The 11,577-nt window shown below is 38.6% G+C and overlaps 1 protein-coding gene across 1 annotated transcript in view; it reads left to right on the plus strand.

Moving 5' to 3' along the window:
• ZGRF1 (zinc finger, GRF-type containing 1) overlaps window positions 1–10,134 on the plus strand; it is a 24,125-nt gene extending 13,991 nt beyond the window's left edge. Inside the window, exons 16-26 of the mRNA XM_009700124.1 lie at window positions 987–1,101; window positions 1,942–2,201; window positions 3,441–3,600; window positions 4,255–4,332; window positions 5,188–5,335; window positions 6,325–6,452; window positions 6,783–6,906; window positions 7,265–7,441; window positions 7,562–7,696; window positions 8,348–8,609; window positions 10,008–10,134. Coding sequence (XP_009698426.1) covers window positions 987–1,101; window positions 1,942–2,201; window positions 3,441–3,600; window positions 4,255–4,332; window positions 5,188–5,335; window positions 6,325–6,452; window positions 6,783–6,906; window positions 7,265–7,441; window positions 7,562–7,696; window positions 8,348–8,609; window positions 10,008–10,123 — 1,703 coding nt within the window. The 3' untranslated portion in view covers window positions 10,124–10,134. The remainder of the gene's footprint in view (window positions 1–986; window positions 1,102–1,941; window positions 2,202–3,440; window positions 3,601–4,254; window positions 4,333–5,187; window positions 5,336–6,324; window positions 6,453–6,782; window positions 6,907–7,264; window positions 7,442–7,561; window positions 7,697–8,347; window positions 8,610–10,007) is intronic.
• The last annotated feature ends 1,443 nt before the right edge of the window (window positions 10,135–11,577 follow it).

Raw genomic sequence — 11,577 nt, forward strand, 5'->3', positions numbered from 1 at the left:
TACATTAAACTTCTGTTCTGAAGACTAAAAAATACAGAAAAAAAAAATGCAATGGCACACAAATTCTTTGTGAGCATACATGCTATCAAAATCATGGGCTTCAAATGCAAGTGGAGGTTTGGTTTCATTTGTTCCCTGAGTGTGAATTGCAGGACTGGATGTCTCAAGCAGTCAGGGTCTGGAAGAGTTAATATATAGCTTTCCAGTCTTACTGCTGTTGAATCACAGCATTTTATTTTTTCTGAGGAAATTTTTGGTCCTAACTTTCTTTGTGATAGTAAATACAGATTATTTCATAATTCTGTAACCATTACAAAACTAAAGCCCTAAGGTATATGAAAATAAAGCTTTAAGTAATGTTTAGTTGTTGGCAGTGATAAACAGCAGCAAAATAGAGGTATGTGGGTTAATAAACATATTAGAAACCTGTAACTTGGGCAATCTCTGAGCCCCGGAACCTTAAGAAACTGGCAGTAAATTCAGAAAAATATAGTTGAATACTTGTTCTGTTCTTATACTCTCCCTTAGACATCCACTTTTGTACACTTTGGAAACAGGCTAGATGGAACTTGAGTCCGGCCCATTGGAGGTGTTCCTATGTTCCTGTCCTGTCTTTTTTAAGCAAACATCGGCTTAGCTCTTGTGATGCGGACAGTTTACTTAGAAAATTCACCTCCTAAATTCCAAAGCCTTCTAAATATCCCGAGTGTTTCTAAAATGAGTAAGGATTTTTATCTAAGCTTCCTTCCCAGAAGGTTCTCGATGTTGGAATCACAAATACTTCAAAATAACACGCCTTGAAAAGAAGGGCTAATAGGTCTCTCCTCATCTATAATATTCAGTCAGACACGGTAATTGGGTTAACTGCGTTTCTGTTACAGGAGGCTAATTACTCTTCTGGCATTTTGTAATTAATTTATCTAGCTGATTTGAAATTTTGGCTAATTTCATTTTTTCCTAATTTTATTTTTCTGTGGCCTTTTCAGTGTTTGTTCATGCCTTGCTGGTTTGTAATGCTAGTGGTGAGCTTACATCTTTAAGAAATCTGGAGGAGCACTTCACTCCATCTACGTTACCACTAATACCATATCTACTAAAGATGTAAGTTACTGTTTCGGTGATACTGTGAGCATACAATATGTCAATAGGTACAGAAAAAAACCCAACAAAAATACCATTGAGTTTGCCCTATTAAAAAGTGGATGAGGAAAACTAAAATCGGAAAAACAGTGCAAGGAATGAACTGTTGATAATGCAACTTTCATTTATGTGGAAATGAAACTATATCGGTTGTTTAACTCTAACTTGATTGTAAGTTGTTTTTTTTCCTTAAAACTTACCTGCAGCCCACGTTTTACAACTTAGAGATGAATACTGGGCATTATTATGACCATTAGACTGATAGTACTGTCCCTGACTGATCTGTATTAAGTTAATGTATGTGCTTCACACGGGTTCAGTGGACCTGTTTTTTTCCTTCCAAATTTTTAGAGTCACTTGACACAAAACCTGAAAATAAAATATTTTCTTGGAAAATCGTAGCAATGTAGGGATATTTCCAAGACTGCTTACAATTCACTGTATAAAAAAAAGTAATTAAATGACCCCCTACTGTCTCTGACTACATTCTACCACTCTTAATTCTGTCAGTCTCGTGGGCTTGGAGTAAGTCAGATTGAAAGCGTGGACATACAGCAAGAATGATAAAACCCAAAAACCTGTTTCATATGATCCAGCTTTCACCCAGGGAAGTAATAAAGGGCAGGAACATGCAGCCCAGGTGTATGTCAGGGTGCAGGGGGCAGCAACTTTTAATTATGTCAGCTAACCATAAAGCCTCAGCATTGTAATGTCAGGTGAGTAAGAATGTCAGAACCATGAGATACAAATTATACATATGCAGCATTATACCGCAACTTTTGACCATTGTATTTTTCTTAGGAATTTTGATTCTGAAAATGCTTCTAATAGAGTCAACAAAAGGAAATTTATTCCACCTGCCATCAGCCTGAAACGCACAATGATGTATGGACCTGTCAGCACTGAAGTGGCAATGGGACTAGCTAAAAAGATGATCCAAACGTTTTCATTGAACCCAGATCAAGCTACATCACTGATTCAGATAGCTCAGATGATGACCTCATGTGAAAACATCAAACCAGCGGGAGAACATCAGATCTTCCCTATCACAATCATACGTGGTATATAGCAGATAATTGCGAAATTTGCTGCTATTGTTTCTTTGCAAAAATGCTAATCAATATGTAATGCCAGTGTTAGTGAAACATCCCTAAATTCTCTCAGTGATGAAACAGTAGACTTGTTTTCTCAACCATATATTTACAATTCCAGGCAGACTTAAAGGGAGATTCTTATGTCTAGGTAAATGTTGACTTATTTTAAATGTAGTGCAAAAGGTGAGCTTGGATAAACCGCCTCTGTGTATGGAATATCCTTTTAAACTCTTTTGTAACGCTGCTGTCCTTACCTACTTCATGCATTTCCTGAAAATTCATTTCTTGGATGAGGCCCCTCTGATAACAACCTTGACATTATAACATCCATTCTATCAGTGCAGAGCTTTCGATCCTTGAATTTGCATTCTGCCTTTTGCAGGATTTCACATAAATAGAGAGTTCTTTCCTAGCAAGATCTATACACAAAATCAGAGTTATTTAGTGTTTTCCGTTTATTTATTTTCATATTAAAAACACTTTTTGTCATGTGTCAGCTTTGCTAAATTATCATATAAATTTTTTTCTATTCCACGTTATTCCTTGCTGTTTCATAATTCCTTCTATTTTTGTTTTGTCCCTTTTCAACATGTACAACAAGGCTAGTAACATTTTAGGTCAAAGATTTTTTTAAATTTTTTTTTAATCAGTACTGAAAAGCAGTTGCCATAAACGTACGTTTTCAGATCCTATCAAAGTATATACATTGACAATAAGGAGACACTCTTAGTACAAATACCACGAGACTTAAATTGCCTAAACTTTTGTTAGCCTGTCAGGCATATTAATCTAGGTAAAATTATTAGTCATTCCAAAATAATCATCTCTCAAATTCCTTATTCTGTACCTGAGGACATGGTATGAGGGATGTGCATGCGGATACTTGTGTTTGTATTATTTTAATGTATTGATGAGACTCCTTAGCAGGTAATGCATGTATTCAACCAGAAAATTTAGGAAAAATACCTTAGCTTCCCCTCTTCCGTAGTTCTTTTGTAAACTTCTTGCAGGCAGTAAATGTGAAGCGTAAGGCAACTGCTTGCCCCTGGATCTTTGGAGCTGCTGAAGCAAGCACGTGCAATGTTATTACAGGAATCACAGCATAATATATTTCATAAGATAAACTTAAGTTATAACAATTGATTAAAACTGTACTTGCTATAAAATTTTCATTTGTAACTGTGGCTTTTGCTTTCAAAATACCAGGTGTTTTTGGAGCTGGAAAGAGCTATCTGCTGTCTGTGGTGATCTTGTTCCTAGTACAGCTCTTTGAAAGCAGTGAAGCTACGGAGGGGCCAAGGCCAGCTCCATGGAAACTTCTGATTGCTTCTTCCACTAACGTTGCCGTTGACAGGATACTGCTGGGGTAGGTTACTGAGATTTTTACAGACTATTGTTCCAAAAACAATAATCCACTAATATGGTAAAGAAAATGGCGTTGATATTTCCAGTATAACACTTCAAAAAGATTGCATTCTTTCCAGTCTCACATGTGGGCTTTAATTTTACCCTTGCTCCTTAGCGCAGCATGCATCTGCTAAAAGACTGTAAGGCTTTACTTGAGACTAATATCGGGTTCTACTCTCATCAAATTTACTATTAAAATTCATCATGACAGAAAGGAGTATTGCTCAGGAATCTTTAGTAAAGTAGCAGTAGGGGCAGGGTAAGGAGGGATGGAAAGAGAGGGAGAGGCAGAGAGAGTCGGAAAGCTTCAGCATGAAGCTAACATGAAATAGAACTCATGGTGTGGAAGAATAAAGAAAGGAAGGGAAAGCACAAATGGAAGACTTTGAGAGGAGAATCATAAAGGCATTAAGCATTTTTGAGACAAATCATGATGAGGTAATTTACTTTGATTTACTTGAATTGTGGCCCGAATTACTTCATCTGGTTAATCGCAGAAGTTTGCGTTCTTTGATGTTGTGATGTGTCTGTCAGCTTTTTTAGAACCACTTTTAAATTTTTCAAATTTTCTTTTTACATTTCTGTAACATGTATCATCTCTTTTTCTTTGAAGTCTACTCGATCTTGGATTTGAGGATTTTATCAGAGTGGGAAGTATTAGGAAAATCACCAAAGCAATTCTTCCCCATAGGTAAGAATCTTAGTCTTTGAGGGATCTGAAGCGATTCTAAGATTCATGATAGTATGCAAGCTGTAAAAGTACTACTTTGAAGTCATTAAAAATGTGATTGTAATATGCCAATCTTGGGATTCCCCCCACCGTGGAGAAATTTTACCTTGATTTGGGAATGTCACTTGTTGCTGAATAGAGCTAGTGCTTTTAAATGGGAAGTAGTAAAAGAGAACAAAATAACGGCAGTTACAGATTCAGGAGTTTACGAAAGGAGGAAAAGCAAAACAGTCGTACTTGAAATTGATATGTAGTGCTGTAACAAAAAGAACTAGGAGGAAGTAATAAATTTAATGTTCCGAGAATTAATGGTAACAACTCAGGAATTCTGTACTACTTACCCAAGTTATCTTTGCTATAGCGTTCTGGGGTTTGGCCTTTAACTACTTAAAAGTAAGCAATCTACATAGTACTTTCAACACAATTTGAGAGAACAAAGTAAAGTTCAAGATGGGTAAAGATGAAAATTCCATTCCTTAGTGTCAGTGGCATACCAAGGGTATAAAATGGTCTAAGAATGAAAAACTTGTCCTCGGTTCTTCTCCACTCTGAAGTCAGCTCTGTACTTGGAGAAGTCATTTACTACGTGTATGTCTCTGGTTGGGGTGGTAGGGTCTCAGCTGATGGGATAAAGGTCTGTTTTAAACCAGGTATTATACTGGTCTATCTCAGCTGGGTTCGGGATAGGTTAGTACATTGCTGTAAAGTGCTGTTACGTACAAAGTATGATTATTTTTCTGTATTGGGTGTTTACCAAATACTGAAAGTGCTGTTATTTTCAATCATTGTAATGCATGTTATAAAATCTTTTTGAAGTTTACATGCTGGCTCAGGAAATGAAAACGAGCAGTTAAAAGAGCTGCTTGCTCTTATGAAAGAAGATTTAACTCCAGTTGAAAAAATGTACGTAAGGAAGAGTATTGAGCAACATAAACTGGGGACCAATAAAACTATACTGCAACAGGTACAGTCAAAGTGATGGGATGGGAAAGTGGGGATTCACAGTGTCTTATCCACAAGGCCCAGCAAATGGAAACTGGGAATCCCCTCTCACACCTGCCAAGCTCCTAGTTTTGAAAAATAAAATTAATGTTAGAACTAGGACAGGTCTGATTCCACAGGTGTAGCTTAGTGTCTGTGTATGACTTCTCTTGAGCTGAACTTGCAGTTCTTGTTTAGTGATATGAGACAGAAACGCTTATTGAACTTTGTTGCAATCTGATGTAATATTACCAATCTAGTTTACAAGGTGGGGAGAAAAAAATTTCTGAGCGCAGCTAGTCTGCACTGTCACCTTGAAACTAAGTATACAGTCATAAAGGTAAGAGATAAGGACTGAGCTAAATCTATCCCAGAGTTGCGTATCAACTGCCAAGATGATTTCAAATATATTTTAAGTAACTTTTCATCAAAGTATTACCTTTTGAGATTACTACTTCCTGTAGAAAAACCTTCTCAATTTCTGGTCTTTTCAGTTATTTGCCTTTTCTCCTCAGTCCTAGACTCAAAAAAATCCCAGGTTGTTGCAGAGTAATTGTAACAAAGCAGATCTGAGCAAGTTGTTTCCTGTGCTTACACCTACTGGTCCTTGCTGCCACTGTTGCTCCTGGGGCTCAGAAGGTTTTGGAGGATTGTGTAATCTGAACTCTCTCTGTACCAGACCAGATCTGGTCTTAAAATACGTGAATCTGTGAATGATTCCAATGTACAAACACCCCAAGCATAAGAAATGATAACCTTGGATGCATCTCTGTGCGCACACAGTGCCTTTTACTGGAACTTAGAATATAATTTTTTGAGACCTAGTGAGTGTGACACAGCATGCGGTAGAACTGCTAAGCATTAATTTAGGTGTATTCTACTGCGGAAGCTATAGTTATGTACTACACAGAGATTAACTATTAAATGATCTTCACTTTTTGTCTACCCGTTTTCCCCTTACTAACAACAAAGGTAAAAGTGGTTGGAGTGACCTGTGCTGCCTGCCCCTTCCCTTGTCTGAATACTCTTAAGTTTCCTGTAGTGATGCTGGATGAGTGCAGTCAGATGACTGAACCCGCTTCTCTCCTTCCGATTGCAAGGTACAGCCTTCCTTTTGTGTTTCAGCAGGGGAGTGACTTTTAGTTAGCAGCGACACAACCTCAAATAATTGCCAAACTTGCACATCTTTTTAAGAATGTGGACTCTGAGGTCTCACCTTAGAAAGCAAGAAGAGTCATTTTAAATTGAGGCCTGCTCTTCAGTGGCTTCCTTGAGTTACCATGTTATTTTAACCGTGGCAGGAGGGTGATGGAGAAGGGAGCCTGATGGAAAGCAATCTGTGATATATAAACACAGCACGTGGTTTTGTTATGAATAGTTTGACATCCTTTTTAGAACTTTTTTCCTTATTTTTTAACATTCTTATTTAGGTTTCAGTGTGAAAAGCTAGTCCTTGTTGGAGACCCTAAGCAATTACCACCAACTATTCAAGGGTCTGAGAGTGTTCACGAAAAGGGATTGGAGCAGACGCTCTTTGACCGGCTTTGCTTAATGGTATGTACTACAAACCACATCTTTAGAAAAGGTGGAGGGTGGAATTGTCGGTCCACTGAAGTCACTAAAAGAGTTCTGGTTTAGATGTCAGAGGATCAGTGTTTCAGCCTATTTTTTTAATTAAGCAGATTCCATTCTAGTGCATTTCTCTGTAAGTGTTGTTTTCACAGTGCACGGAAATTTGTAAGAATCGGGGGCTACCGTATTTGTTGTAACTTTTGTTGAAGTGAATGCATGAAGATTAAGCCAGCTTACCGCAGGAATTGTTTCCACTTATTTCTTGTTTGACCTAGCTGGCATTGCAAAATATTTAGTAATTCTTTTTCCTAGTCACCCTTTCTGTATCCTAATTCCTTAGGGACATAAAACAATTCTTCTTCGGACACAGTACCGATGTCACCCTGCTATTAGTGCCATAGCCAACGAGCTGTTCTATGGAGGAAGTCTGATAGATGGTGTTTCAGAGAAAGACAGAAGTCCTTTATTGGATTGGCTTCCAACACTATGTTTTTATAGTGTTAATGGGGTAGAGCAAGTAAGTTTTTAAACTTTTCTTATATAACAAGTCAATGTCATAGTTTTTCCTCCATTCTATTTCTTCTTGCATTCTGCTGTTTGTGAGAGCTAAATTGGAAATCTTCTTCCCTATTTCCAGATTGAAAGAGACAACAGCTTTTATAACATGGCAGAAGTTCATTTTACAGTCAAGCTCATCCAGTCTCTGGTTGCAAGTGGAATTAAAGGATCTGCAGTCGGTGTGATTACTCTTTATAAATCACAGATGTGCAAGGTTTGTATAATGTATCATCAATAAAACAGTTTTCTTAAATGTATTTGTTTATTCTAAACATAGGCTCCATTTCAACTAGGAAGAGTCAAGTAGAAGTGAGAGACAAACGCTGGATAGGTAAACTAGAGTTTTACCATAATTTCTCTTTATTATTAAAAAAAATGAAAATCTGTATTTTTTTCCCTCTAAAATTAGTCAAAATCTTTTCATTCAAACACATGATTAAAAAAAAAAATCTTTCCATTTGTTTTCCTTCCACATGCGCCCTCAGAAAATGGGCAAATTAAATAGTGCATAATTTTCATGAATGAATTAGGGGCTGTTACAAACTGGTTTGTGTGACAAGGACAGGTAACAGGGGCATCTGCTTAGCAAGCTTGGAGTTGTACCTCACCCAGTCATCCACGGCGTGACATGGGCTGCTGGATTAGGAAGCAGAAGCACTTGTTGCCACACTGAATGCACCAGTGTTTTGTCAAATACAGGTTCGTTGCGTAGTCGTTTCCTGCAATTAGCTGAGGTTTTACTGTCATTGCACTCTCTAGTTTCTTAGTTCGCGTCTCATGTAGATTCAGACCTACTGAGTGCTCAAGACAAGTGACTGACTGTGAGTAGCGTAACTCATCGTCATCCATATTTATTTGTCTACAGATTCAGAATTTGCTTACTGATGTACACTCTGAGGCTTTTGAAATGAAAGCTGTCCAGGTGTCCACCGTCGACGCATTCCAAGGAGCTGAGAAGGAGATCATTGTTTTGTCGTGCGTAAGAACAAGACAAATTGGGTTCATAGACTCAGAAAAGAGAATGAACGTTGCACTAACGAGAGCAAAGAGGCATTTGTTGATTGTTGGAAATCTGGCCTGTTTAAGTAGGAACAGGCTGTGGGGAAGAGTAATTCATCACTGCAAAGGTAATATTTTCTTTTCCTATATTTTTGAAACCATGCAGCGCATCTTTAATTAAACTATGTATAATACACTTTATAGTGTGTATATACTCTACATACTATATAATATACAAAGTATATAGTATGCATACTATATAAAACAATATATTTCTTACGTATAAAATATACTATATCGCAGGAAAATGCAAGTATTTGCAAGTGTGCAAGTTGCATGTTTGCAGTTTTATATGCAAGGTGTTTTGATACTGGAAGGGTATTGTTATCCCGTAATGGGACTTCTTCTTTTGTTGCCATCAGATAGCAGCACAAACAGCACGCTAGGAAGGAGAGCTCAGACCCATTGCTGCATTCCTCGTCCCTTCCCAGCTCGCTTTTACGTAGTAGACCCAGGCAGAACCAAGATATAAAGAAATTCTCCTATACAGCAGTATTTCTGAAGAGGTGGTACTTAAATAAAGGAAAGAAAAACACATAGCATCTTTCTGTAACGAGGGGCTCGTTAGATTTGAAAGATAAATTTTGAGCTGCTAGAAAAAAACGCAATGCTACTGGAGATCAGCTAACTCTACCAAGTAATTCCCGATTGCTTTGTTTGCAGGTTGCTGCCTTGTGAATACATCTGTTTGTTTTATTGGACCACAGAGGGAAACGCAGTTTTTGCAAATCAGTTTTTTACAGTTTCCACATATTTGCTACGAAGTTTACCGTAATTGAGCGTTTACATATTTGAAAGCTAATCCTGTTTAACAAACAAACAAACCTACCTTATGGTGCCTGTCCCCACCCCTTGCAACTTTGCTAGAAGGTGTTTAAGATGCCTGAAGAGCCCCTCAGCTCTGTGTATCTCTTTCCTCTCCGCGGTACGCATACTTTGGAAAGAGAGGCCACCGTGTTTCTCCCTTCGTTGGCACTTGAATTAGTCCCCTTTGAAAGGGGACAGTTCATATCTTGGTTACGTTTCTTCATAAATTCTTCTGTGGTGGTTTTCTTTGAACTAGAGAAGCGAGAGAAGGAATAGTGTCCAAATCTCTGAAGTACCTCGAATAAACTCTGCCCGAATCTGACTGCCCAGTACCCAGGGAGGCTCCCTTGTGGATTTGGAGGGGGTAGGGCCTTGCCTTAGCAGGGACTACAAAGGGAGTGCGCCGACTCTGCAGCACCTGACAAGGCAGCCCGGCAAGAATAGGTACCAAAAGAGGAATTATTTTATTCACCTACTTGGTTGACGTCAAAGGAAGCATCTCGTTAGCAGTTGAACTCTGAAGAAGAACAATTTTCAAAGTAGAAATATCAGAGCCATTTGATAGGCTTGGGGAAAGAGATGCTTGCGTCACCGCAGACTAACTGCATGATGGATGCTGTAAAGCGAGATGTAATTACCCTGTTTATTGCTGCTTTTAGGATGGGAAAATGGATTACAACATGGAAGCCAGTGTGAGCAGCAGCTAAACAACATTCTTAAGTGTTACTTGGAGAAACGGAAGGAAGAGGAGCAGAACAAGAAGCAGGAAAAATAAAATGTGTGCCTATTTTATGAAGAAAATATGAATTGCCTGTCCATAAAAATTACCAGAACAATTGCAAATCTAGTATTTATATTTAATGTGGGAAATTTTTATTTGTATCTCAGTGCACTGATACTTCTGCTTTGTGTCCTTGTTTGTATGACTAAAAATGAATAAAGTGACTTTATCTGCTTAATAACTGAAATCCTTTTATGCTTACAATGTACCTAATTGTATTATTAGTGTTTAGTTATTCTTCAGATTAGCTATACACATAACATCATACCTTAGAACAATTCTGTCATCTTGCATATTTACAAGTCGGTGATGTCTAGGAAGGACCGTGGCTATAACAACTAAAAGGATAAAAAAAAGCATGCAGTAATTTGTTCAAAGAAATATTACGTGTCCTTGGTCTATTAAATCTTTGGATGTCAACAAAACGAAATAAGAACACGTTGACTTGAACTAGATTTTTTTTTTTACAGGTTCTAGGGTAAGATCACTCAGCTGTGTTTTGAAACTACAAAAAAGCTGAATGATTTTGCTTTAGATAAATGAGTGCTGTTGTGTGAGAAACTTTCCGACAAGTAAAAAAAAGGTTCATCATCTTTACTGTGGCAAGAGTTTGTCAGTAGGCTGTCTCAGAGGTGTTCAGAAGAGGCTCAGTGGATAATGTACGGACGGTGAGGAGAAGTGGGCTAAGCACGGACATCGTAAAATTTCTAGATGCTGCCACGCTGTTAAACTTCTTGCAGAGAAGACTCTGAGGCATTTCGGAGAGCCTGCCACAGAGCAGGCATCTTGATAGCACTGAAGTTATTTGAAGAAATCTGCTTTCTTTTTCATGCAACTTTGAAATAAATCACCGGGTGCGGAGCTTGTTGCATTCAGCAATGCAGTTGTCCCTGGAAAGAAATCAGAATTGTGGGAAACGCTGAACTTCAGAACACTTGCAGCATGTGAGCTGACGCTGGGACTGGTCCTCGCAGAGAGTGCCTTCCCCAGCGTGGCCGCTGTCCTTCGTCATGAGCCATAACCAAAAAAAGAAAGTCGCAGCTCACACTGGACAGCAAGTCCCACCAACCGCTATAAAAGTCATCACCCGTAGGAACGAGAGGACGGTGTGGGTCAGCCTCTCTGCATTAATTTCATACCTACAATCTGCAATGGCTAACAGATGTGTACAAACCCTAAACCACTTCGTTGCTGTCTTTGGAAGCAAAGGTGAAACATACTGTTCAGTACCCGCCTGACGCCCTAACTGCGTTCTTAGCTGCTGGCCTAAGGTGGCTTTCTCAGGCTGTTGTTTGAGGCTGCCTTTGAGAAACAGAGCCTGTTGCTTTATGCTCATATTTTATTAGATCAACCACAAAAAAATCAAGCCAACCGTATCCTGGGCAGCAGCAGGTCAAGGGAAGGGATTCAGCCCCTCATCTCCCCTCTGGTGAGACCCCCCGCAGTAC

This window comes from Cariama cristata, unplaced genomic scaffold, assembly GCF_000690535.1.
Source record: "Cariama cristata isolate BGI_N322 unplaced genomic scaffold, ASM69053v1 scaffold29285, whole genome shotgun sequence".
Lineage (NCBI taxonomy): Eukaryota > Metazoa > Chordata > Aves > Cariamiformes > Cariamidae > Cariama > Cariama cristata.